We start from the raw sequence: 27,893 nt of genomic DNA, 5'->3' as shown, positions 1-27,893 counted from the left end.
CAGTAGCGGGCTGCAGGTAGAGACAGCAGCGGCACAGCAGCAACAGTAGAACAGCCGAGGTAAGCCCTCCCCTGGCCGTTCATGGATCTCCGGCTTTTGTTGCCTACAAATCTGCTTAGCGATTGGCACTGTCTCCGTTCCACCTTTGATGTAAATGGTATACATACCTACATTATCCTAACTATTACGATAAATAGTCGTCTGTCATGTTAGCCATAGCCGGTTTGCGGCGGGTGCCAGCAGCGGATGGACAGTCGCTCTCCAGTGATGCTGGTTCAGGTTCAGCTAACGTTAGCGTTACGGTTAGCTAATGTTGTATTCTTCGTTGGGGGAGATTGGCAGGAGGTTGCTGACGTTAGGTCGGCCGTATTGTCACAATTGGATCATCCCCATATACGAAAAAACGAGGAAGGTTGACGCCGTTGCTGACATGTTTTGCTGTGCCCACAAAGCTTTGTCTTGAGCCAACATCCCCCATCTAGCTGCAGCTAGCAAGCAGCTCTCGGTGACGGCTTTTCTCTCTGTTTTGGCATCATCTCGTATTCTAATCGTTTCAGGCTCGCTGTTGCTAAAAGACATCAAAATACTTAAGAACTGTCACATTTATTGTGTCAAGTTTGCTGAAGGAGTCAGGTGCTTGCCTGTTTCGCCATCACCTGTCTGTGATCGATTGATGTATTTATTCCATCGGATGTGAAATTGACTTCTACATGACATTTTGCTGATTGAAAATACTGATATTTTTACTATCATGTTCCAGTACGTGATGGTCAACAGCAGCACGTATCGCACTGACTTGTGGTCTGTCTCGTCTCGTCTGCCCGCCCTCCGTAAATATCAATGACATTCTCGCTGGCGGTTTTTCTTTCAGTCTTCCTGAAGCACAATTTCTAGTCGTGCTTTTTCACTTTAAGCGAACGAATTAATTCGTGCAGACGAGGAAACCCGGGTCCACAATTGCACACGGGTTTTCTGAATAATTCAACAATTAGTTAAATAACCTCTCGCTGAGTAGGGTGGTCCTCGAACTCGCGGATCTGCAAGTAACAAAATAAGTGATCAGTAATTTAAGGTAACTTCATTAATATTTTAATAAAACATGGCCGATGCGATATTCCAGCGGCTTTTAGCTTGTCCACGGAGACATCGTGACTCTTGAGAACGAATTTATCAGCCATTTATCCGTCGCACTTGTTTATGTGGAAGCTAAGGACAGTCTCCCTTTTTTCAGACTCACGCAGCAGCCCTCCGTGGGGTACCCGAGGCGGGTTGACGTAATGATGTTAACGGGGGACGCGCCTCTCCTGCGGGCTGGCAGCTGATGGAGAGGAGTACCTGCTCCTCCTCCTCTCAGACTGGCGCGGATTGTGCGATGGGGAAGCGGAGCCCATTAATGACACACTGAACTGCACAGCAGCTGATCAAGTAGAAGCACTGGGATGAATGGATTGGATCCGTGGTCAGCTTGAATTTACAAGAATCATTTTTTTTTTTCGTAATGGATGTTATGTTTTGATTCACCGACATGAGTCCAGAGCCAAAAATCTGACTATTCAATTTCTTGTGCTTTTATCTGTTGCCTTGTAATCAGGATAACATCAGGAAGGCAGTTTACTGTACAGAGCAAATACCATAAAAATGACTCCAAATAGTGCCTTTTCAGTGCTGATGTTTCCAGCTTTGGCTCCTTTGTATTTTTCACTCATCACTTCTTACTGAGTTTTGCAAATTACAAATCCAGTTGAGGGAAAGTGCAAGTACTATGCACCGTTGTCACTGTTTCACCTTAGACACCAAACCTATAACCTCAGACCAGTGGCACTTAAAACAACACTGACCCCCCTCTGACGGATCCAACAGTAGTTTTTGATCCCCAAGGTAGGTAGAGAGACGCAGGGATGTTCGCCGCCGTGGAGCATGGCCCTGTCCTCTGCAGTGACTCCAACATCCTGTGCCTGTCCTGGAAAGGCCGGGTTCCAAAAAGTGAGAAGGAGAAGCCAGTGTGCAGGAAACGCTACTATGAGGAGGGCTGGCTTGCCACTGGGAACGGCCGAGGGGTTGTCGGGGTCACATTCACGTCCAGTCACTGCAGACGGGACAGACCCACCCCACAGAGAGTCAACTTTAACCTCAGAGGACACAATAGTGAGGTAAGAAGAAAACTCCTTTGTCATAACTCATGATATCTCTATCCACAATTCCTGGCTCAACTTTTTTGACCCCCAAAGTAAAATTGAAAACAAGTCCTTTATATTGATAAGTTAGAAAAAAACATGCCATAGTAGCTGATACTTTTCAGAGCCTCTTCATATTGTATGTGATAAAAGGATGTTTTGAATTAGCCAATGGAAGAATGTAGGTTTTTCCAAAAAGTGGCATCAAACATTTTGATGAGGACTATTTGTTTGCTTGAAATCTTGCAGTTTGGCAGTAACTAATGGGGCAAAGTAATATGAAAGAGAATGTTGTTTTTTTTGAGATGCAACAAATGTGATAAATGAGACACACATACTAAATATTTATTTTAAAAACAGTAATGTGTTGTCTCTGTTTTCTAACATGTTCACTGTCCATTGTGCATTTTCACGTTTTTTTTTTAATACATTTTGTTGTGGATGTAATAGATAAGAAAGATAAACCAAAAGACTGATGCAATTTCTGCATAGAGTTGCAATTGGAAATATCCATTGATGCCGTTATTAAATCAGCATTTGTAAATTTGGGGCAATTAAAAAAATTAACAATATTAATGTGTATTGCAAAGATTTTTTTGATTATCCTTGTAATGACATTATTGGAGATGCCAGTTTATCTAAAAAAGGCAATTCCTCAACTTCCTCAACTTCTTGTCATGGTCTGTCAGAATTATTTTTTCTCACAATCAAACCAGCCATATGTGTCCAAAAATGGGGAAGATATTTTCACTGACTCAAGGTGTATCTGTCCACTGTGGTGTTTTTCATCAGCAATTGGACACACTCAAGCATTCTTAACCATGTGTTTTAGACATGTTTGAACTCTGCAAAACGAAGACTGTTAAGCGCCTCAGGTTTTGCTGCACTGTTTACCTTAAATAACACTAACTATGTTTGTGGCGTAACTGCTGGGATGGCAGTCTTCCACGGACTAAAACAGAAATGACTAATTTTCCAGTAAAGTTGAATTCACCGTGGGATTTAAGAAGTATGCCGATGAGAGCCTGGAACCAAGCAGTGACTATATTCAGGGCTAACTCCCTTTACTATCAGATGTTGGCAAGAAAAACATAAACTGCTTTGGGATTTGTAGCCTTTTTTTCTAACAACCACAGCACCACAGTTTAATTTAGGGTTTGGCAGGGTGTTCATTCAGGTGTTCATTTATACACCAACCTGCTCTTGTAATTATAAGGATAAATAAATATGGATATATTTACGTAGAAGGATCTCCTAACCTGTGCATAATAATTTTCTTCTGAAATGTTTCTTATTTCTTGTAAAAGAACAATCCATATGCATTCACTGGGGTGATTCTTTGATTTGAAAGACCATTTTCATTCAGACAGCTCAATAAATCCATCCATCCATCCATCCATCCATCCATCTTCCCCCACGTATTTGAAGTCGTGCTGCGGGGGCAGCAGCCAGAGCAGAGAGGCCCAGACCTCCTTTTCCCCCGCCACATGGTCCAGCTCTTCTTGGGAGACCCCAAGGCGTTCCCAGCCTAGAAACATAATCTCTCCAGCGTGTCCTGGGTCGTCCCTGTGGCTTCCTCCCATATGGACATGCCTGGAATACCTCCCTCGGGAGATGTCCAGGAGGCATCCTGACCAGATACCCGAGCCCCCTCATCTGACTCCTCTCTATGTGGTGGAGCAGTGACTCTACTCCGAGCTCCTCCCGGATGACCGAGTGTCTCAGCCTTTCTCTAAGGGAGAGTCCGGCCACCCTGTGGAATAAAAAAATCATTTTGGCCGCCTGTATCCTCAAACCTTGTTCTTTCGGTCACTACCCACAGCTCGCGACCATAGGTGAGGGTGGGATGTAGATCGACCAGTAAATTGAGAGTTTCGCCCTCTGGCTCAGGTCCCTCTTCACCACAACAGACCGGTACAGACTCCGCATCACTGCAGACGCTGCACTAATCCGCTTGCCGATCTCCCGCTCCGTCCTTCCTTTACTCGTGAACAAGACCCTGACATACTTAAACTCCACTTGGGGCAGGACCTCTTCCCCGATCCAGAGTGGGGACACCACCCTTTCCAGTTCTGATCATGTAAATACAAAATATTTTAGCATAATTAAGAAAAATCCTTATCGCACAACAAGATAAAACGAGTAGTTATGGAAACAATGTCACATAATCGTGGAAAAAAGTCTCATAATTGGGGGTTATGTGGCTTTATCTTGTATCCTCTCAGCCCTCTGACATCATGCCAGTATTGCTGTTATCACTCACCAGGGTATTACTCTCCAAGCTTTCCCACCACATCAAAAAGGCATTATTTGGTGATCTGGAAGATGAGCAGAGTAACATCAGACTGTTGCCTGACATGTTTATGAATATTTCCATTATAGTATGTGAGCTTGCACGCAGGTTGTGTTTCTTACTCCCGGTGTAGCTGGTCAGATGGAGAACGGTGCTGTCTCAGCATTCCATGTTGTAGCTGAGGGGAAAGTGGATGAATCCCTACAGGGAGAGGCCAGACCATTGCAGAAATGACAAATAACTGCCCACCTGAATCTGGTCCAACATGATTTTTCCTTGTTTGTTTCTGTATGGACAGAAAAATGAGGTCAAACCTACAGAACTGTAACTAATTTATTCTTTGCGTATGAGACTAAATCTGTGTGTTTTTCATTTATTAGATCTATGAAATATGCAATAGCACAAGATGTTTTAATATTCTAATCACAAGTTGTTTTGTTTTCTATGCCATGATATCTGCTTTAGTATGGATATCTGAAGCAAAATTTCCCAATTCAAAGTACTGGGTACACTCTAGTATAATGAAGAGTAGGTTGTTTTTTGTGTTACCCACTGCTTAGCAATAATTATCTTGTAATTTTCAGATAAGGTCTCCATCATTTTTACATAATTAAGTTCCAATTTAGGGTTGGTTATTTTAATTAAATAGACACACAGAAAATAAAATAAACAAGGTTTCTGAATAACAATATACTCTGTTGCTTCTGCTCTTGTCTCAGAGCCAGTAATGATGCTAGTAATGTTGAAGCATCCCTACAATTTTTGTTAATAACAAGTCTCTAAGAACTTGTTTTATTTTGTGATTCGAATATAAATGTGATACTCCAGACACTAAGCATTTTGAAAAGCTAAGCAAAAACTATCAAATGTCGTAGCAATTGATAGTCACAGCAATGACTAAAAATGTCGTCTTACATTCATGCTCTTTGAATAGCAGGATTAATACTGCTAAGTGGTCTAAAAAGGTAGCTAGCATTGTTGCAGAAAAGATAACTTCCATTCATATTCAGAATGTGCACAAAGTCAGAGCATTAGGTTATGTCAGAATCTAGTAATGCCAAGATGGCTAACATACTTTAGTATGTTGAGCTTTGGCCATCATCCCTGGTAATATATAGACAAGAGTCTATATATTAGATCACACTTAGAATTGAGCAACTGAGTGAATCTGTACCACAGTTTTAACCTGATCAACTGACACCACAGGCATGAGGAAATCTTGCAGCGTCATTGAATCTAGGTCATGTGTTTGACCTGCCTAATCCAGAAAAGATGCATAGGATAATCTCACTAAATGGTTTTGTATTCCTATGAAATGAGTTTTCGATCACTCTTGATACACTTCTTCCCTTCACCAAAGCAATAAATCAAATACTTGAAATCATAGTTTCCTTTTATATGGTTTTTATAGTCCATAAATTATGCAAATATTTCATGAATCTTGAATTGTCCCCACAGCAATGTATAGTGGGGAATATGATGCCACTATTGGTTCTGGGTCATCAGAATAAAACATCTTCCAAAGTTTCCCATGTTGAGTGAAGCACATCCATAGGACCACTAGAGTAGCTTCTCTGTGAGCTCTTACTCATAATGACACAGTTGTTCTTGGTCTGTAGCACATACGTGGTCAAGCTTTTTTCTGTGTCTCCCCTTCAGTCAGGTTGAGAGATAATTTGAGGGTAACAGCTTCAAAGTGAGAAGCACTATAGTCAGCTAAGGAAAATGTGGTCAACTGAAACTTGACCTTATTTTCAACAGGAGTGGAACAAACCATCAATACTGAAAGATACTGCAAACTTTCCACTTGCAGTATCTTATTGGTAAAATAATTTCAATAGCTACCAGTGAATGAAAGAATTGCCATTGAAATGTGTTAGTTAGTAATTTATAATACTTATTTTGGCACTATACCTGATAAACAATTGCAATACCATATATATTGCAATACTTAACATAATTTCATGGGCATTAAAAATGTAAGTTTGTGTTTCTTGACATTGTGTTCAAGTGCAGCCATGACGTAGTTGTGAATGAGGCTCTCAGATCAATCAGACTGCTTTTTACATGTCTTGGATAATTTGCATGACTTTATTTAGTTACAGTCTAAGTGGCCAAAGTGTCACCAGAAAGGGAGACTAAGCAAAATAGAAAGTCTTAATTCAGTTTAGGAGTCCTGTTTATTTTTCCCTGTTGAACTGCATCTCCAAAAACTTGCTCATTTGGATTTGTCAAACAGATTTTGTGTGCATTACCATTATTTTCTTACAGATGCAGTTTAGTGCCAGGGAATTGTAAAACAAGATGAAAATGTATTTCTTGTAAAAGATGGCTGTCACTAAAAAAAATTATATTCAAATGTCTAAGATATCCTGCTTCAAATCCTTAGCTGTCTCTTGCATCGTTAAATCTTCTATAGAAGAGCAATAATTAACAATAATCATTATGTCAGTTATAGACTGAAATAGGCTGAGCAGCACTTTTTCTTTTGTTGCTCAATTTTTCCAAATTTCTTTTTTTTCTTTTATTCGCATATAAAGTTGGGTTGACATCTTTTCGATTGTTTGAATTACATGGCTTCTTTTGAGGCTTCAGTATTTCAAAATATAAATCAATTAGTAACATGTTAGTTAATTTATTTTTGCCTACACAAAATAACGGCTTTTTAAAGTACAGTGCAGCACATACAGAAGGGAAAGAAGAATTTTAACAACTTAAAAATAAATCAGGCAGACAAATTCAAAGTGTTTTCTTTGAATTAGATGTGTTCTATGCTCGCTACATCTAATTTTATTTTGGTATTTAAACAGAGCTGCTGACCTCTTGTGACTGATGAATCAGTTGAACAACATTTCAAATGTAAAATTGAAATTAGATGAAGGCAGTATATTTTGATCGTTTTTAAGTGACTACACTTTTGATGCAGCACATTAATTCCTCTGGGATGTGATTCAGAATAGATCAGGTTGTGTTTTGAAAATTCATTGCTTTTTCATTATAACAGCACACTTGGATGTTGAGCAGAGGGGGCAGCTAGTCACCGGGAGTCTATTTATTCTTCATGAGAGCTGAATATCTGTGACAATTTTGACAAGACTGTTGTTGACCGCAGCACAAGGTTGCCTGGCGGTATCCTGTCATCTGCTAGATTTCCTATTTTTCCACAGTCAAGCATAGATCCTTGACTGCTACTTTTATGTCAATGCATAATAAACATGGTTTTGGAATCATTCAACTGCAGATTGATTATATTGCAGTAAAGTAACACTTTTATTTAACATTTCTGGATTTAATCTATTTCTGCTAAGTTTTCATTTCTCTTGCTGAATTCATATTTGTTTAATGGTTTTGCAGTGTCCATTTCTCACTCAGCTTTGCATATTGTTTGCAGCAACAGAGTGAATGTAGAGTACACTGTGGAAAACCAAATGTATATTATCTTTGGCACTCAGGCATTGAAATACCCTGCCATTAATCTAGGGTTCTCACCGCAGACTCTTCGATGAGACCAGACTTGTGCAGTTTGCAGGCAGACAAGGACAAATGTCACAGGGCTCAAGATTACTATAGACTGAAGACACAGGACATCATCTCGTGCTTACCCCTTCACCATGAAAGTTGAACTTAGTGTAACTCATCAGGTTACTTTATGATCTTTACATTTGCTTTCCTCCCATTTGAATAGAATATTTCTTCTGTCTCTCCATTTGACCTCTCGACATCAGAGCCTTTTCTCGGGACGTAGGAGTGCATGACCTCTGCGCTGCATTAAAATGGTCTTAGTAAATGTTCTTAGTAGAAGTGGCTTTAGTGAACTAATCCATCCTTACAGAGGATATGTTGCGTAACATGTTTGCCCGCTTCTCTGGTGCCAGGTGTGCTTGTCTGCTTGCTTGATACCAGCCAAGGATGGACAGTGGACTTGTTCCACTTGGGCTTTTTGCTTTTAGCAGTGGCTGAGAGCATTTAATTCATTGTCGAATAATAACAGTGTGCTTGAAAATGACATATGTGGGCAACATAAGCCACAGCAATAGCTGCCTTTTGAAGTGCAACTAATAGGTCTGTTTGGATGTTAAGATTCTTAAGGCCTTGTGTTCGCCAAGATTACCTGATGTACTGCGTGCTACAACCATTTTTTCCCTGATTAAGTACTTTGACATCGTTTACTTTGAAATTCCCATGAATTTTTCATGGGAAATGGCAGCCTTCAAAAGTTTTCCTTCTAAAATATGGAGCCAAAAAGTTTAATTTGTTGTATTTCACAATGTACATCCTGCAATGTGACTATTGCACTTGTCAATGCTACAGTATAAAGGTTTAGACCACATCTAGTGCCATCTAATGTGCTGGTCCAATATCTGACATAGGTGTTAAACCAGGTTAAGTTTGAGTGTGGTGACAAATTCAGCTTATGATTCACATAATTTCCATTTATTTACACCATGCAGTGCCCTCTCACATGCTTGCTCTACCCATAAATATTTCAGACTCTACCTCCCCTGAAGGTCCCACCCCATTGGCCTTTCTCTCCTGCTACAAATCACCCCCACCCTGCTATGACCATTCTGGCTTCCTTGCTTTTGTAACACCACAGCACTTTTCTGTAATTGAGTTTTATGTCTGATTTAATGTGTTTCCAGAATCAGAGGATTGAAGGAGTCTTAAGGGCATAGTGTCTCTCTGTGGTGCTTGCTTAATGACCAGATTGTCCAGATTTCCCAATGACTCTTGTCTCATTGGTTGTGATTCCCAAATTTTGACTAATGACCTCATGTTTTAAAGCATATATTGTGGAGCCACTTGTGAGGTAAACTTATCTATATATAGTCAGAGAAATTGCAAGGTATTTAACTCTTGAACATTTTTTATTTTTACAGTGACCTTTGCAATAATTGAATATATACCAAACGAAACAAATGAATTTATACAGGTAGAATATTTATTCTTGATCTTTATAAATGACAGTTTTTTAGGCTGTTATTTCCAAGATATAGCATTCACATCTACCAGCCAATACTGCTCATTCTGCACCCACAAACAAGCCCTCTTAACAAGGCACTGGCGTTGCCATGGACCCATATGTTTACAACTGCACTACTCTGACACTGCACTGTCACAATGTCTTATCACTTCTGCTGACTTCAATGCAACCCAAAAGCTGCCCCTTGATTTGATTTTGTCTGTCCAGTTAAGTTGCTTGGGTAACTTACCTCAGCTGCTGGTCTCCCAGCAACAGTAAGGCACCACAGTACAAAATACTGTGCCAACTACCCAAGCATAAAGTGTCTGTGGCCAAGCCCCAGCCACAGATTGTTATTAAAGGGATCAGAAAAAGGGAGTGACTTGTTTTTTTTTTGCATCTCCAAGTTGTTTAATGGGATGAATATACAGTAGAACCTCGGCTTATGAACACCAGTAATCACAAACCAATCAGTCTGCAAAACAGTTTTCAATCAGTTATCTTGTCATGCCTTGAACAGTTTGTGTGTTTGTGTGTACACAAACACACAAACAAACTCGCCGAGTTTCCCACTGTTTACGTCATTCATTATTGTGTTCTCCTCTTATAATGCTTTTTTGTGTTTTTTTCTCAGTAAGTTAGCTTTTGTTATGGCTCCAAAAAAAGTTAACAATGCTTCTGATCGTGGTGTTAAAACGAAGTTAGGAATTACAGTCGATCTGAGGCGGGAAATACTAGCTAAACGTTAGTATCTTACTGATCTTGCCAAGCACTACAACATGGCTAAGTCAACCTTCTGTATTATCCTGAAGAACAAAGATGTGGTAAATACGTCTGATGTGACTAAAGGGGTGACTACACTAACGACGCAAAGGTCTCAAGTCTTTGGAGAAGTAGAAAAGTGATGCTAGAGATAGTGTTGGTGAGAAGGCTTTACTTTTGCTTATTGAGTGAAGGAAATGTTGAGTACAAGTGCTGGCAAGAAGAGAAAGAATACAAGTATTAATTAAGGTTATCATTAATACCCTTCTGTATTTTTGTCACAAATAAACTCAAAAAAATTCAAAAGAATACAGTATGTTTTCAGGGGCTTGAGTATGGATCAGTGGGATTTACATTGATTTCGATGGAAAAAATTGATTTGGTTTACAAACACTTTGTTTCGCGAATCAAAATTGTAGTAAAAAGACTAGTTAAATTTGTATGCTGAGGTTCTATTGTACTTTTTCAAATGTTAAGATATGTAGCTATGGGGTTTTGTTGTACTGTGGTACTCCTTTAACTTTGCTTGGAATTATTGCAAAAAACATTTTTGACATGCCTGTTTTCCTATGCAGCAGTTGCAGCAGTATGAGCTGGTATTTGTTTACGTGTGTCCATGTGCTTTTTTTTTTTTTTTTTTACCCATGATCCCTCCTAGCCACCAGTGTTATCTTACTCTCCTCTCTGTCTCCATGTGACATCTGATCTCCCAGACTGCTGCATCACAGCGAGGTGCTCAGCTGTCTCCCTTGCAGGATGCCCGAACACGTCACACTAATCTCCACACAGAGCTAAATTTACTCCTCTATACATGGATTCACCTCTCTTGGGCTGCAGACAAGTGTGCAAAACATAATGTGTGCAACCCGGGGCCACCCCGGTAGTAAATATAACGTTAGTTGTTGCCAAAAGTCCTTGCTGACCAATATTTAAGGGGCTGATTTATTGTAGGTCAAAACTGTAGGTGTGTGTGAGCACATGTGCGTTATTTAGTGTACTGGGCACAGCTCTACATTGCAAAAGGAATATAACTATAAGGAGAAAATGTTAAAGTTGTGTTAAAGTTTGTGTTATGTTAAAGTTTTTGAGACATTTCAATCACCGTCTAAACAATTCTTTATCCATTGCTTTTCTTGTTATAATTATTATAATATGGTAATCATCACCAATGCCAACTCTTGAAAAAACAATCAATAAGATAATTTTTTTTGGTTTATATTGGTTCTTTAAGGTAGAATGCCCTGAACAAAAATATTTTTTCACTGCCCTGCAAGACACCGCATTTTCCCCAAAATATCAATTTCAATAATGGACTTTACATCTTGACTGATTGATTCAATTACGTCTAGTGATCTTACCCTTATTTAAAGCCTAGTGTGTAGAGTGCGCAGACACTTTGTTCATTTTATATTTTGGTTTTACCTGCTCTCCTTGTTTAGAGCAATATATATTTTATGAATGGGGAAGGGGTTAATAGGGGTAAAAGTTCCTTATTTTAAGACTCATGTCTACACTAGCTAGAGCTGAATAACATTGTTTCATGCAAACAGGAATAGATTACAGGAAACACAGGAGGACGAACAATAATAAGTTGACAAGATTATTTTCCCTGGGAATTTTGAATAATTGACGAAGCTTCAGCCAAGGCTGGTGAGTTTCATGGCAAGTGAACATTGACTGGGTAAAAGATAGCAAAGCATTGCTTCTAATGTGTAAGTATGGTTTGTGTATAGACTTCTACCTCAGAGCCACAACAAGATAGGCCCCATTTTGTCCACCCCCTTGTGGCTTGCCAACTGATACACAGCGACATTAGGATTTATACCGTGGGGAGCGGGTGTGAAAACACAGTAAATCTGGCTCATAGGACATCTTGCTGAGGGAGCAGTGCCAAGAGAGGGATGAATGCTCTCATTAAGCTTGGGGGTTGTTGTTTGTTTGGTTCTATGTAGTGTATTTATTTACAAATGTTTGCAATAGATAGATTTTACTAAAGTCACCTAGACTCACCTGCCACTAAATAAATAAAAAAAATATGCCAAAATACATGCAAGATAGTTTGAAAAATGTGGAAATAATGGGGATTGTACACAATTATGTGATGGGTGCTCTAATTTGTTACAGTTTCTATTGAACATTTTTATTTTCTCGATCTTTAAGCTTTATATATTGCAGTATTAATAAGTTTTGTAAATTATATTCCTAATTGGAAAACCCTCATTTCCCTTTGAGTACCATTTGAACCACAAATGACTCGAGATTGGCAAGGCAGTGCATAGCCCGCTAGCATTTGCCATTGTAGTGTAAGTGACTGGTTGATTTGTAAATCTCTTTGGATAGAAGCACTATAAATCCTTCCCTACAGCACATGCCTTTAGTAACTAAAAAAAGAACAGATAACTGAAAAAACATACTTTTTAGGCTAAAATCATTTGTAAATACACAGTTAATATTAATAACATCAGTGAGTAGAAAATATGTTTTTTTTAGCGGTGACCAGATGGTGCTGGGAAAAGGGAAAGGAATAACACTGATTGGCTTATTTAACTCTCAGCCACTGATCTGTTGGGCTTGTACACTGAAAGTGTAAGCCCTGCTGAAACCTGCTCTGTGATGTGTGTTTTAGCATGTACCGCCCAAGCACTTTGCTTAGTGAGAGCAAGAGGTGCTCCCTGCTTAGGATGACTCCTCTGGGGATAGGCTGTGTCACGCCACAGAAGACTAGACAGATAAAGCAAGGAGAGAGGAAAGGGGATTGTAACAGGGGCCTTTGACACATGGATGACATGTCACAAGAGGTTACAAATAGAAGTTACAAACAGTTTGATCTATAGTGCTCTGTACACATTACTAACACATCTACAGAGTCCTGGGGCAAATGATGATCCCTCTCTGTGTGTGACATCTAGTGAAATCCAGAAGACTTTTCATGAGTCAGTGCTTTTAGAGGATGTGCGTTTGACTATTTATGATTTTCACATCCCAGTGAGACATCCGCACATCAGAGCATTCAGGCAGACTTCTGAATTTATTCTATTTATCTTTCACTTTTCTCTGGTAAGATTAGATTTATGTCATACACCAGTTCCTCTGAAATGTATTTGGAAAAAATTAAACTTTAAATAAAATGGAGAATAGCCTTTGAGACTCACACACAGTGGTAAAAAACGAGAAACACTGTGTAAAACAGTGTAAAGGATTTTGGCAATGATAGAAGATTAAATCATTTAATTTCATTCTGTGTAATATGTCTGATGCTAGCAGATGCTAGCAGCTCCTCTGTGGCTTTTCGAAACAAGGTTAACCCACTTTGTGATATATTTTCTTCTGGTTCTATGCTAAATATAGCTCACTGAAATGTGGAACGTTGGATTTTAATATTTTGTAGGCTGTCAGCTGACAACAAAGTGTTGAGCGTCACATAAGTGTGCAGAGTAGTGTCTTGATCATTGTTGGTTGTCTCATGCCATCCATGTTACCTTGAAGTCTCTGCTGTTTCAAAGCAGTTGCTTTTTTGTTTTTTTATTTGGATTTGCTTAATATTGTCTTCATGACCATTTCTACAGTCCTTATAGACTCTTACTCCCTACCATTTTCTTTTTGTCTGCATCACAGGTAGTTTTGGTGCGCTGGAATGAGCCCTTCCAGAAACTGGCTACTTGTGATACTGATGGGGGGATCTTTGTGTGGATCCAGTATGAGGGCCGCTGGTCCGTGGAGCTGGTCAATGACCGTGGAGCTCAGGTAAGAGCCGGTGTGCAGAAATGTTCAGTTATTCTCTTAATAATTAGCAGGACATTTTAAATGTTAGGCTTACACAGCCCGAAACAGTGTCTTTCTTGTTTAATTTTTGGTTCACGTAAGGAGCCTTCTAATTCACTATGGACAAGCTCCCTGCAGTATCAACTGCATGCAGAGAGCCATGTTGTGTGTATGCCTTTTCCAAGGTTGTTTTGCAGCTATTGCTTTAGGTACAAGGACAAAATTAACCTTCAAGAAGTATTCAGGAAGTTATGTTCGTTGCAAGTTGTGCTTGCCCTTCTGTTTTACAATTGCTAACAATCTTTGCGAATCTTATATCCCTTTTAGTGAGAACAGTACTAGTTGATTGGTAATTAGAATTACACATTTATTTATTTTTTTACCCTCACAATGTTTAAGGGCTACAACTAATGAGTGGTTTAAAGGGCATTTATTTTAATACAGATATTTTTTGTTTCTCATTGTTTTTTTACTCTTGTGGATTCCATAATTGATAATTATTCCTGTCAAAAAATGTTTTTGCAACAAAGCAACTATTATTTGGTATAAAGCTTCGAACAACTGTTTGTCATTTATGAATAAACATTGTTATTATGGCTGCTGCCTGTGCAGGTGAGTGACTTCACCTGGTCCCACGATGGTACCCAGGCTCTCATCTCCTACCGGGATGGCTTTGTCTTGGTGGGATCAGTTAGTGGGCAGAGACACTGGTCTTCAGAGATTAACCTGGAAAGTCAAATCACCTGTGGTATCTGGACACCTGATGATCAGCAGGTACAGTACACACTTTTGTCAACATTTTAGGGGTATGGAGATTTGCTCCAGAGTTATGCCAGCTTTTGTCTCTGCTGTTAATAGATGTAGACATTTACTTTTGGCATCATTCGTACTCTACATTTGCTATTCAGAGCACAGACAGCGCCTGAGGGGGGATTTGTCCTGAATGACAGCAGGCATTGATTGTTCAATAATGTAATTGATTTCTGCTTTCATGAGCTTAACCTGTAGGCACAGGTGTCATGAATTTTATAGTATATATATATATTGCTTTCTTACTTTATCAGTTTCAACCCATCTATGTTTTTTTTTTTAATTTTCCTTTCACAAAGAACTTCTCTTACCCCTCTCTAAAGGCTGCTTCTTGGTGCCTCACTTCTCATATTGGCTTGCTGTGTTGTGATCCAACACATATTTGACTTTTTTTTCACTTTTGATGCCTCATTCTTTCTCTTTAGGTTCTGTTTGGGACTGCAGATGGACAGGTCATAGTTATGGACTGCCATGGACGCATGCTGGCACACATTCTCCTGCATGAGTCGGATGGCATTGTTAGCATGTCCTGGAACTACCCCAATTTCCTAGTGGAGGACAGCAGTGAGAGTGACACAGACTCTGACGACTATTCCCCACAACAAGGTGTGTTGTTCTGTACTGGTCCACACAAGCCCAACACCTTCATCTAGTTTACTCCTCAATTGTAAAATTTTAGACTTGCTACATATTTGAAATGTCTATCTATATCTAGACAAAGATGATAAAGTAAAATACATGTGGTGTCAAGGTTTAAGATAAATAAGTTGAAAATATATGAGCGTATATATATTAGTAAAAGGGAAGTGAGGAAGGCATTGAAGAGGATGAAGAGTGGAAAGGTAGTTGGTCCTGATGATATACCTGTAGACGTGTGGAAGTGTCTAGGAGAGGCACCGGTAGTTTCTGACTAGATTATTCAACAGGATCTTAAAGAATGAGAAGATGCCTGAAGAATGGAGACGAAGTGTGATGGTGCCCATTTTTAAGAATAAGGGGGATGTGCAGAATTGCGGCAACTATAGAGGGATAGAGCAGCGGAGAGTGTGGAAAAGAGGTAAAGAGATGGGTTCAAGCAGTTTGGAATGGATGGGGAAAAGTGTCAGGGGTACTATGTAAAAGAAAACTATCAGCCAGAATGAAAGGAAAGGTGTACAAGACAGTGGTGATACCAGCGATGCTGTATGTTCCAGAAACAGTTACGATGACGAAAAGACAGGAGGCAGAGCTGCAGAGATGAAGATGCTACGGTTCTCTTTGGGAGTGACCAGGATGGATAGGATCAAGAATGAGTCTATCAGAGGAACAGCGCATGTTGGATGTTTTGGAGAGAAGGTCAGAGAAGCCAGACTGAGATGGTTCAGTCATGTACAGAGGAGGAATAGTGAGTTTATTGGTAGACGGATGCTGGAATTGGAACTGCCGGTCAGGTGCTCGAGAGGAGACCAGACAGAAGATTTATGGATGTAGTGAGAGAGGATATGAAGGTAGCTAGTGTGAGAGAGGAGGATGCAGAGAATAGGGTTAGATGGAGAGGGTTGATTGGCTGTGGTGACCCCTGAAGGGAAAAGCCGAAAGGAGGAAAAAGAAGAAGTGCTGTTATCCACATATGCAGATGTCAGAATGTACCATTGTGAATAAATGGGTCATCAAAAAGTCTCATTTAGAAACTAATGTCTGATTTCTCCCATTTTTTTGGTACAGGAATGAGGTTGTTTCTGTGTAACCAAGAGCAATTTTAGGCCAAGGCCTCTTTACCCCACTATGGCTAGAGAAAGCCACTAGAGATCAGGTGCAATGGAATGCTCAGTCAGTTGTAAATCAAAGCATTTATGTCCCGTTTGTGGGACATAAGGACTTGAAAAGATAACAATTCGGGGCAAAAAGCATTCTTCGTTGCTGCATAGACATACTCAATTTTGTAACTGGAGCTATTGAAACATATCAGGCTTAAAGCAGCAATCCATAAATAAACCTGTGTGTAATGTCCCGGTACTGTTTTGAGAATGTACTGTTGTACTGTTGTACTGTTGTACTGTTGTACTGTTGTACAGTTGTACTTTTGAGAATGTACTGTTTTTGAGGCTCTTTAACTGTGTGCAACCAAGGGGATCTTAACCCCGCTTTTCTGCCACCTTAGCAGACTTGTCTATTTGCAAAATGACATGATGACCCTTGAAAAAGTAAAAAAAAGTAAATTACCGACAGTTATAGACAGATAATGTGCTTAGAATGCCTGTGAAATTTCCATCACCCTGCTCAATGCTCTTCCTTTTATGTGTATATGGCACCTCAGTCTATCAAGGAGGTGTCTGTGGTGGCGATTCACTGAAATGCTATGAATCAGGAATTGCTGACTCTTCAGCTGGTGAAGTGCTAATGGGCGGTCTCTGAAACCCTCAACCAAAAGTGGCAATCTACTGCCCTTTCAGCAAAAGAGAGGCCACTTAGCCTGGGATCCCTCTCATATACAAAGGTCTCCTTGGTAAAGGCCACACAGGAGTTTATCTGGCCCAAAGGCTTGGGCACGGTCTGAGAATAGGTATGGTGAAACAATGAGAAAGTTGAAACAGGGCCTCTTTCTGGTATCAGAAAAGCTTTGTGTAGTATTCCAGTGTGAGGCTTATGAAAGTTAACCACTGAGTGGGCAGTATCATGTTATTTTCCAAAAACACTTGACTGATGAACAACCTTTTGGCCAATGGGGATAACCACAAGGCAGTGGTGGATAGAGTGTATACTAGGCCAACTTTTTATATGGGAGATGGGGGGGCCTATCCTCTCCAGTGTCATTGGTGATACTTATACCTGCTATGTTAATGCAAAATGAAGGCAGCTGTCCCCTCTAAAGAGTTAGTTGGTGGTATCCGTATGTAAAAGGAAAGAAGTGGCCTCTGTTGTTATTTGGGTTATAGAGGGGTATTGTGAAAACCAGAAATTGTAAAGTATACTGTGAGACTAGAAATATGCCGCAAGGTCATGTCGATTAAATTGTGATGTGAGAACACAAGGAAACAACTAACATTGTGTCTGTTGTCCATCAGTGCACACCCACAAACCACTGCTGACAGTCAGCTTCACCTCTGGAGACATTAGCCTGATGAGCAACTACGATGACCTCTCTCCGACCCTCATCCGCACTGGTCTTAAAGGTGGGTCAGTGATTACCATAAACACATGCTCAAATATTCAAACAAATACCGGTCTTTATGTTTTTGTATTTGTCTTTTGTTATTTGAAAATTTATCGTGAAGTAATTATATTGGTAGAACAAAAAAGGTTTTATTTGTGAATATAAGTAACATGATAGTTGCCTTACCCAGAATGTCCTCCTATGCTCTAGATGTGGTAGTCCAGTGGTGCTCACAAGGAGACCTCCTTTCAGTGGCTGGAATGGAGAGGACCCTTCTCTCCCCCGACCCCTGTTGTCCTCCCCCTACTAGGAATGCCATTGTTAAGTTCTATAATGTTTTTGGGGAACACATCTACACACTGGAAACACCAGCACAGGTGATCAACTGCAACAGCATGCATTGTAATAAATAACAAACAAGTAAACAAAATGTAATCTGGTATAGACAGCTTTTTTCAGAAACCTCAGTACTGGCGGACGTTCTAGATTAAATTTTTATTAATTCCCTTAAAAGAACGCTTTTAAGGCTGATATTCAAGATTTGTGTTCACTTTGTATTCCTCACAGGGGCATTTACCTTTTTGTCTTTATTTTCTTATGTGTGTCTGCCTTATGATGTGTGCACTGCACAGAAGTATGTTGTCTTTGTATGACCTTATTGGATTCTTCATATATTTCCTTCAGAAATGTTTTAATGTAATATTTTTAAAATATTATTTTTGTTATTGAAACAACCAAAGTACTCAGGTGAGAAAGAACAAATTTGTCTGAATGCATATTATTCATGAATCTGACATGGGATGTCTTTATTTTCCCGATTTGGCTTTGTATGTATAAAAATGCAGGAAACTTGAAAATTTGGGGTCCTTTATTAACTCTTAAATATAAGCTGAACGATAAGGCATCAAGACATTTTAAGTCAAGTATCCAACTTGTATGACTAATATTAAAGCATTTAAAAATATGTTCACGAGCTTAGATTTTTAACAAAAAGTTAGACATTGTAAGGTTAAAAAAAGAATGTAAAAGCCAACTTCAACAATAAAATAAATAGATGTAGGAAGCACTGTCTGTCCCTCATATTATTACATTGTCTCTTATTCCCTCTAGCGTCCCATCACTACCCTGTGCTGGGGTCACCGTGACTCTCGTCTGTTCCTGGCATGTGGCCCGGCGCTGTACGTTGTGCGAGTTGAGCACCGTGTTGCTAGTTTGCAGCTACTCTGCCAGCAGGGGATTGCCACAGCAGTAAAAGAGGAAAAAGATGTTGCCAAACTTACAATGCCTACACGCCTCTGCTCCTATGTTACTGCTGCTTTTGCCCCCACTATTAAGGTAGGAGGGTTTGTAGATTCATTCGGTTTAATATCTGTTTGGCATATTCCGTTCCAAATAGCTTTATATTTTGTTTTCTGGAAAATATTTAAACAATACTGGAACCTATTCTTTTATAGCCTCCCATCCCAGACCCCAACAACATGCGGGATTTTGTGAGCTACCCAACTGCTGGGAATGAGCGTCTGCATTGTACAATGAAGCGCACAGAGGACAACCCTGAGGTGGGGGGACCTTGCTACACTCTGTACCTGGAGTACCTTGGGGGTCTGGTGCCAATCCTCAAAGGTAGAAGAATAAGTAAATTGCGCCCAGAATTTGTCATTATGGACCCCAAGACAGATGGCAAATCAGGTAAGATTGTTGCTCTAATGAAACATGGCATTAGAGACACTGTCAAAACTGTATCTTTAGGAGTTTGATCAGTAGTAGTATTACTATGTTTTAATGTAAAAAACAAGTTTTGTCAGTTTAGGTGCCTTAAGCTACCACCCTGACCTATTTTTCAGCTCTACTCCTGCTATTTATTTGAGTTTCATGAGTTGGAACTTAGAGAATGAATACGTTGGACTTGTACAGAAGACTAGGCGCACGTTAATAGCTACTTAATGGGGCCTCTGATGGCCCCTAGGTTCCTCATACATCACACTGCTCCCACCCTAAACAGTGACAAATGAAGCCAGACATTAATTTATTACAGCTCTCTCACTCTTAAATGTCTTTAAACTAAAAAAATTTCAGCTAAAATGGAGCAGCAATGCATGGGGCCGAGAAAGAAGATACATTTTAGAAACAATAATGACAATGTAAATATTATAAAGTTTATGACAAATTCACAACAAAAGCAAATGTTAATGAAGATGTCAATTGATACATATTTTCAGATTTTTTTATACCTAGATTTATCTGTGGCTTATTAGTCAAAGAAATTGCAGCAAAATAATAATGGTATTCATTAAATTATTGAGACACATTATTAAACAGTATTTTTAGGTAAACCATAATTATAATTTTTCTCAATAATAACATTGTATTTCCATCCTCTCTTCTCTCCTCAGATGAGATATATGGTAACAGTCTAATTTCTGCCATGATTGACAGCTGTAACTGCTCTGACTCAAGCGATATTGAGCTCAGTGATGACTGGGTTGGCAAGAAATCTCCAAAGATATCTAGAGGAAGCAAGTCTCCCAAACTGCCCAGGTAAACAGACAGTCATGTGACGGCAGCCCACTATTTGTAACTAATGTTTTTTTTTTTTATATTATTGTGATGTTACACCTGAGTCACTTTTCCATCAGCAGTCAAGAGGTGCTAATGTGGCACTATATTGTTGTTGATGTACTAACCTGCTTATGGAAAGCCTTTTAACTGAATGTTCTACATTTCTTTTCTGGTTTCCTGCATGGCTAAACCAACTTTTTTATTTGCTACCTCCTCTGTAGAGACTTAGTTTGTCCCTTTACCAACAGGATCAACATTGATCCAAGAAAATCACCCAAATTGTCACGTGCTACCCAGGAGGTCTCCAGATCGCCACGTTTACCTATAAGGAAACCCTCTATTGGGTCACCGAGTCTAACACGAAGAGAATTTCCTTTAGATGACATAACGCAGGTAAATATCAGTATTCTGGCAGAATTATTGGCTGTTTCAATACTTGGTTTATTTGGACTGTATTTTTTCATAATTTTTTATGTTTCTATCCCCGCTGTTCAGCAAAATTACCTTGCTCAGGTTACATCTAATATTTGGGGAACAAAATTCAAGATTGTGGGGTTGGCAGCATTCTTGCCGACAAATCTTGGTGCAGGTGAGCAATCATCTTTGTGTTTGAATTTGAAACTAAAATCTATTCCGCAAGTCTATTTTTTTCGTTTCCTTTCTTTCCTCTTCATAATCATTCTACATGGTCCTTCTCCAGTCATTTACAAGACAAGCCTCCTCCATTTGCAACCTAGACAAATGACAATCTACCTGCCAGAGGTGCGTAAGATCTCAGTGGACTACATCAACATGCCTGTCTTCAGTCCCAGTGTCTTCAGTGAGGATGAAGATGATATGCCAGCTACAGGCCCTGCTGGTGGTGCTGATGACAACCCGCCCTGCACTGTTAACATCCCGATTGCTCCTATCCATAGTCCTGCCCAGGCCATGTCCCCTGCCCAAAGCATTGGTTTAGTCCAGTCCCTTCTAGCCAATCAAAACGTCCAATTAGATGTTTTAACAAATCCTACAGCAACTCCTCCAGGAGCTGCAGCTGCAGGTGGCTCAGACCAAAGCCAAGATAACCACCTGACAGCCCAGTACACAGTCCCAACCAGGTACTCCAGTCCTGGTCAGGTCATCTTTGGAGGGTTGGAAATGGGTCGCCTCTTGGTAGGACCTCCTCATTCACATCATCCTTCACAGCAACAACAGCACCACCAACAGCCGAGCCATCATCAGCAACAACACCTACAACATCATCAGCAATTGCAGCAGCAGCAGCAACAGCAACAGCAACAGCAACAACAACAACAACAACAACAACAACAGCAACAACAACAACAGCAGCAGCTGCAACAACAGCAGCAGCTGCAACAACAACAACAACAACAACAGCAGCAGCAGCTGCAACAACAGCTGCAACAGCAGCAGCAGCTGCAACAGCAGCAGCTACAGCAGCAGCAGCTACAGCAGCAGCAGCTGCAACAGCAACAGCAACAGCAGCAGCTACAGCAGCAGCAGCTGCAACAGCAGCAGCAGCAGCAACATCTACAGCAGCAGCAACAGCAACAGATGCTTCAGCACCAACAATTACAACAACAACACATTCAGCAGCAACTCCAACATATACAGCAGCAGCAGCATCAACAACAGCTACAGCAGCATCAACAACAGCTACAGCAGCAAATACAGCAACAAATGCATCTACAGCATCAACAAATTCCATCTCAGCTGCAACAACCACAACAAATACACCATCAACAACAGGCACAACCACAAAATCAGTTGCAGCACCATCATGTTCTTCAGCAGCAACTTCAGATTCAGATTCCTGTTCCCTCTGTGTCATCAGGGCATCCTTCAAATGCTGCCATGCACCAGCTTCAGCCTGGAGCGCTTCAGATTCAGATCCCTCATCCTTCTGCTGATTTGGTTGGTGAGAGAGGAGTAGGGGGTGAACATGATCACCTACTGAAAATTAAAACTACTCGCTCAACTCCACAGCTAGCTGAAGGTGATACAGTGGTGTTTAGTGCACCTTTAGAACTCAGCAAGATGAACCCCCCTCCTCCTTACCCTGGAACAGTGGCTGGTGCTGTGGCTGCTGCAGCGGCTGCTGCTGGCTCTGTGTCAGCCTCCACAACAGCCTCAAATGCTACATCTGGAACAGGAGGGGGCACAAGTGGGACTCCCCCACCCGGTGACCTCTGCATAAAGAAGGGAGAGTTCTCACTTTATCCCTCAGGTCAGCAACAAGCGCAGTATCCCACACCTCTAGGCTATGAGAGGATAACTACCTTTGACAGCAGTGGAAATGTTGAGGAAGTTTGTCGTCCTCGAACACGTCTTGTTTGCAATCAGAATGTATACACCCTCCAGGGACCAGGCAGCTCTGCCACTCTCAGGGTCACCTCCTCATCATCATCAGCTGATGGCAAAAAGGTCCAGCTGCCCTACACCTCTGCCACTCTCAACAGACTCACTGCGCCTCGCTATTCCATACCCAGTGGAGATCCACCTCCATACCCAGACACCACCAATCAGAACAGTACTGTGGGCAGGACTCCTGCACAAAGACTTGATAGCAGCCTGATCCATGCCACTCTCAGGAGAAACAGCAGAGAGGCTGCTCTCAAAGTTTCCCAACTGCTTGAACCACCTAGACCACTCCCTCCAAAGGCTAAAAACAGTAGTGCACTAGCAGCCTCATACCAGCAGAGAGTGCCAACAGCCTTATACACCTGTAGTCAGTGTAGCAGCGGATCCAATGGCGGCAGCACAGCCCCAGGGAGCGCTAATGGCATAGCAGGAGGAACTATAATAAGACAGGATTTCCCTCCAGGGAATGGGGCACCACATAGCACAGTTATTGTTCATTCCAATAGCACTACTCCACTGGGTTCCCAGCCATCCTATAATCTATTAAACTCACTTGAGGGATCTGGAACTGCTGTAGCGGGAGTGAGTAACAGAGATAGGGTTGACTATGTGAATTCAGCATTTGCTGAGGATGAAACACTGAATCAGTCACTAAGGCATCTAGCATTAGGAGGAAGTGATACAGCGGGGCTGGTTATCAAACGGCCCCCTCCCTACCAGTGGGACCCAGCTGCCACTGAGGAGGTGTGGGTTCCTCAAGAACGCTCTGCTACACTGAACCCCACTGGCGCCACTGGACCACACAAACCACCGCCCCTTATTCTTAGTCCAGTGCAGCACTTGGATGTGACCAGGCTGCCATTTGTCCTTTCTCCAAAGTCTCCCACCAGCCCTAGTACCGCATCATTTCATGCTGCTGCAGCAGCTACAGGCTATCAAATTTCTCTCCAGTATCCAACAGTAACTGCCTACTCTGGATCTCTACAGTCCGCCCCTAGTTCATCTCGTCCCTGCTCTTCCCCGAAGGAGATGGTGACACCTTCACCTTTTTCACAGCAGGATGCTGCTATTGTCTTACCTCCAGGTTACCCTGCAAATTTAACCAGCTTAGCTTGCTGCCCTCTCCCACCAATGTATCCTGGAGGAAGTGCTTGTGCTGGTCTTCCCATCCCTCCTATTGCCCTTCACACACCATGGGGTACGTATAACACTTGCCCTCCCCCTCTTTCCACTCCTGCGGTGCCATTACCACCCAAGGCCTCCCACATGAAAGTAGACAAAAATGTTCTCTCACCACCTCCTCCACCACCGCCACCACCACCTCCTCCACCACCCCCATCAGAGTTGCAGAGCCATGGAGGATTACAAGAGACCATGACAGAAGCTGGAGAAACTTTCCAGGAGGTACTGTCTTTGACTGAGAGCCCTATGCCACAGCGCTCAGAGAAGTTAAGTAAGAAAAACCGTAAGCGAACAGATGGTCGAGCTGAAGAAGCCAACATGCCACCTCTGGCTGAAGGAAGTAAATCCAAAAAGGAGGGCAGGGCTCTGGGGGATTTCAACTCTCTCATCTCAAGTCCACGGTTAGGAGGAAGAGACAAAAAGAAGCTGAAGGGACAGAAAGAGCAGCAGATGAAGACCAAGAAACTGAATAAAGCCACTACCAATAGTGAGTTCCAGGACAGTTCAGAAAGTGAGCCAGAGCTATTCATCAGTGGAGATGAGCTGCTGAACCAGTGCCAGAGCGGCAAGAAGGGGTGGAAAAGTAAGAGGAATCTTCGGGCTGCCAATGACCTGGATGAGATTAAGTGTCGAAAGGCTATTGAGAAAGAGGATCGAGGACTGGGCAGCCAGGGCTTCGTGTATGTCATGGCTAACAAGCAACCATTGTGGAATGAGGCCACACAGGTCTACCAACTGGACTTCGGTGGCCGTGTCACACAGGAGTCTGCCAAGAACTTTCAAATAGAACTGGAAGGCAGACAGGTAAGATCCCATCCCATGTAATTGAAGCCCTCATAAGAGGAATTAATTGAACAAAGTTTCACAATTCAGTCATTCAGTATTTGTTGTGCATTTAGAGTGTACACATCTATGTACTTCTCTATAACATCAATATTTGTCTTTTCATAGGTGATGCAGTTTGGCAGGATTGATGGCAATGCCTACATCCTGGACTTTCAGTACCCATTCTCCGCAGTGCAGGCATTTGCAGTGGCATTGGCAAATGTCACTCAACGCCTAAAATGAAATGTCCCATCCTTCCTCACCCTGAGTTCTATCTGGGATTTAATATAATCATTTGAAGGTGCACATTTTAATTTGAGATTAATACTTTGGAGATTGTGAGACTTCTGGGAGAAGACTAAATTCAGCCCCGCAGAGAGAAAGAGAGAGATACAATCACGCTGCACTACACAATGCTGCCACTCCAGCTGGTGCAATAAGCACAGGCTGCATTTTCCAAGGATGCCCTCAAATTTGCATCAGTAGCGCCTTGCAATGCATGTAGGGCCAAAGAGCTGAGCAATGGTGTTCATAATGCAATTGAATGCTGCTTAAAATAGGAGAGGTTTTCCACATGGTAAATCTGAGAGAATAATTGTCAACAGGCAGTTTTCCCAAGAAGCAGCAGTAATACTTGAAACCACACTCTGGAGATCCAAGTTGTTTTCCCCAGAGCACACAGGTACCACTGGGCACTCAAATCCATTGCTGTATAAACCTTCAGTGAAACAGTCACCACTTTATTATACTGCTTTTGTTTTTAGAATTTTTATCTAATTACTTGGTAGAAGTGAGGGGAGTATTTCTGTGCTCTCTGCCATTCCTGTTGTTACTATCTCAGTTTATATTAACTTAAATTGAGATTTAGATATATGCATCATTTAGGAGCATTAAGACTTCACTCATTTCACTGTTGTGAATGATGGGTCACTGTTGAAAACTTAAAAAGTAAAGAAAGTAAATTTTCTCTGAGGTGATCAGTTTTTCCACATGGTTTTGTGGAATGTAAAAGGACAAAGACATTTTACAAGGTTTAAATTATATGTACATTTTGGTTTATCAGTTTGATTATGAATTTTCATTGCTTGTGATCTACAATCTCTTATACTCTAGAAACAAAGTGTTCAACTTACATGCTTTATTGGGGTGCCTGGTGGCTGAATTTGACTTATACTGTGTAGTCTGGAGAATTCAGGTGCTGAATAGCTTTGACTGACTTAGCCTGTACTTACCGAAATTGTGGTGACAAAATGCATCGTCTATGTTCAACAGCTCAACTTGGTGTAAAATCATTTGTCACCTACTGTCACTTCTGTGAAGTGAGTGTGTAGTTAAAGACCACCCCCACTCTTAAAAGAAAACACCGATCATCTAGGCAAGGTACAGGAACTATTTTTGTAAATTTCTCCTATGTCATTTCATATTGTCTTTCAGAAGCCGTGTAAAATACATATCAGACATATGAACATGAAAAGAGACTTGTGTGAGTCACAAATGTTAATTTACTGTAGCTGTAGTGACGTTTAACTTAACAGCTACAACCTTAAAACATCATGCTGAAACAATTTGCAATGAATCTTTGAAGTCATAATTCCAATGAAGGATGAAACCATTGAGATCTGTTGTTGGTAAGCTGACACTGAACCTGAAAAGCTGGCTTATTTTACTTTCTGATGTATTTTATGATTATCATTGTTATTATTAATATTTGGAAAAAAGTGGCTGGCCAATAAGAGAGGACACTGTTATGAACTAGTATTTGCAGTTGTTAAGGATAGAAAGTTGAAATAGAAAAAAATGATTAAAAAAAGAATAGATTAATTGATTAGATTAATGGGTGACTAGCCCCTGGTCAGTGTTTTGTGCCAAAACAATGGGTCTGCTGAAAAGTAAATGTAATATTTGGATCTTGAAAGAAACAGCTTTTTCTTATACACTTGTGATTTGCGCTTTCATAAATAAGATTTCCTTTTTAGTAATGAGGCATACATTTCCAGACAAGGGCTTTGGAGATTGGGATTTTGAAAAGACGACATGAGCATCGCATTATTTTTTTGTTTGTTTGTTTTTTGTTAGATGTGCAATGTCACAGTTAGGAAAATCATATCCGTAGTCAACACATTTGACTACAGTCAAATTGCGTTCTTTAAGTTCATAAGCATTGCTCTTGCTGATTTGTACATTTTATTTATGAGATTATTTCCAAATTGAGATATAGTATCTATACATATTGTATGTTGTGGACTTTTTTAAACATTTTGTTGTGCTGATGACGACTTTTGTTTCAAGTGTAGCCCAGATTTTGAAATGGGATGGGGGGGGATGGGTTGGGATCGGTTCGGAAGGGCAATTTATTTTTTTGTGCTTTGTGAAACTTGCATTGAATGGAAATGATGTGAATGAGTAAGTGCCCAGTTTAGTGTAGCTGGTAGACTAGTTTTGTAGAGTGTAATTGTCGAAGTCAAAATGTGTCTGTATTCAACTGTGCAGTCTACCAATCCCATCAGTGTTAAATCTACTATCTTCAAATGTGTGGTCATGGCTTCTTACACAAACACACACATCATTGTCACACGTTCACAAGTGTAAGCCACTCAGTTCATCTTCAGAATTGCCTATGAACTTGAGGATTCACTTTCAAGGGATTGAATGAGGTGTTGTAGATATTGCAGGATATGGGTTTTCTTTAGAAATGATATGTGCTTTGTATTTGTAGATGTAGACTTAAATGAAAGAACACTTGAACAAAAAATCTGAGTCTAATTTGGTAACTAAACCTTTATAGTGAATGGATAGTAAGGCATGCAGTGTAAATTATTTTGTAATTGTATATGTCACGCATCTTTTCAATAAAACATCCAGGGGGAAAAATACTCTTGTGTCTCTTCAGAGCTATTGTTCACATCAAGAAGTCTAGTCTTTTTTTTAACCATTTTATCACTGTGATAGATTATAGTACTCTTAATTTTTTGCTCTATAAAATTCTGGGATTTAACATTTCCCCATGGTATTTTAAAAAGACACAGTTTTACATTTTTTGCTTTACCCAGCTATTATAATAGCCAT

The 27,893-nt window shown here is 40.6% G+C and overlaps 1 protein-coding gene across 3 annotated transcripts; it reads left to right on the top strand.

Moving 5' to 3' along the window:
* The first annotated feature begins 5 nt into the window (after nt 1-5).
* On the top strand, nt 6-27,700 carry tulp4a (TUB like protein 4a). 3 transcript variants are annotated; one of them, XM_086167157.1, is made up of 14 exons: nt 6-59; nt 1,232-2,150; nt 13,808-13,936; nt 14,567-14,728; nt 15,190-15,370; nt 17,809-17,916; nt 18,108-18,274; nt 19,008-19,232; nt 19,352-19,586; nt 20,291-20,435; nt 20,705-20,849; nt 20,952-21,045; nt 21,157-24,806; nt 24,954-27,700. In XM_086167157.1, exons 2-14 carry the CDS (start codon nt 1,899-1,901, stop codon nt 25,068-25,070), a joined length of 5,610 nt encoding a protein of 1,869 aa, XP_086023283.1. In that variant the 5' UTR covers nt 6-59; nt 1,232-1,898; the 3' UTR covers nt 25,071-27,700. The 3 variants fall into 3 exon arrangements, with proteins under 3 accessions (XP_086023283.1, XP_086023280.1, XP_086023281.1); XM_086167154.1 differs by having other exon boundaries at nt 20,678-20,849; XM_086167155.1 differs by lacking the exon at nt 6-59 and having other exon boundaries at nt 1,424-1,456; nt 1,592-2,150; nt 20,678-20,849.
* The last annotated feature ends 193 nt before the right edge of the window (nt 27,701-27,893 follow it).

Source organism: Fistularia commersonii, chromosome 20 (assembly GCF_037954325.1).
Source record: "Fistularia commersonii isolate RoL2024-O1a breed Wild chromosome 20, RoL_Fcom_v1.0, whole genome shotgun sequence".
NCBI classification, from domain to species: Eukaryota; Metazoa; Chordata; class Actinopteri; order Syngnathiformes; family Fistulariidae; genus Fistularia; species Fistularia commersonii.
Note: the sequence above shows the minus strand (reverse complement) of the source record. Positions and strands in the feature narration are given on the sequence as shown.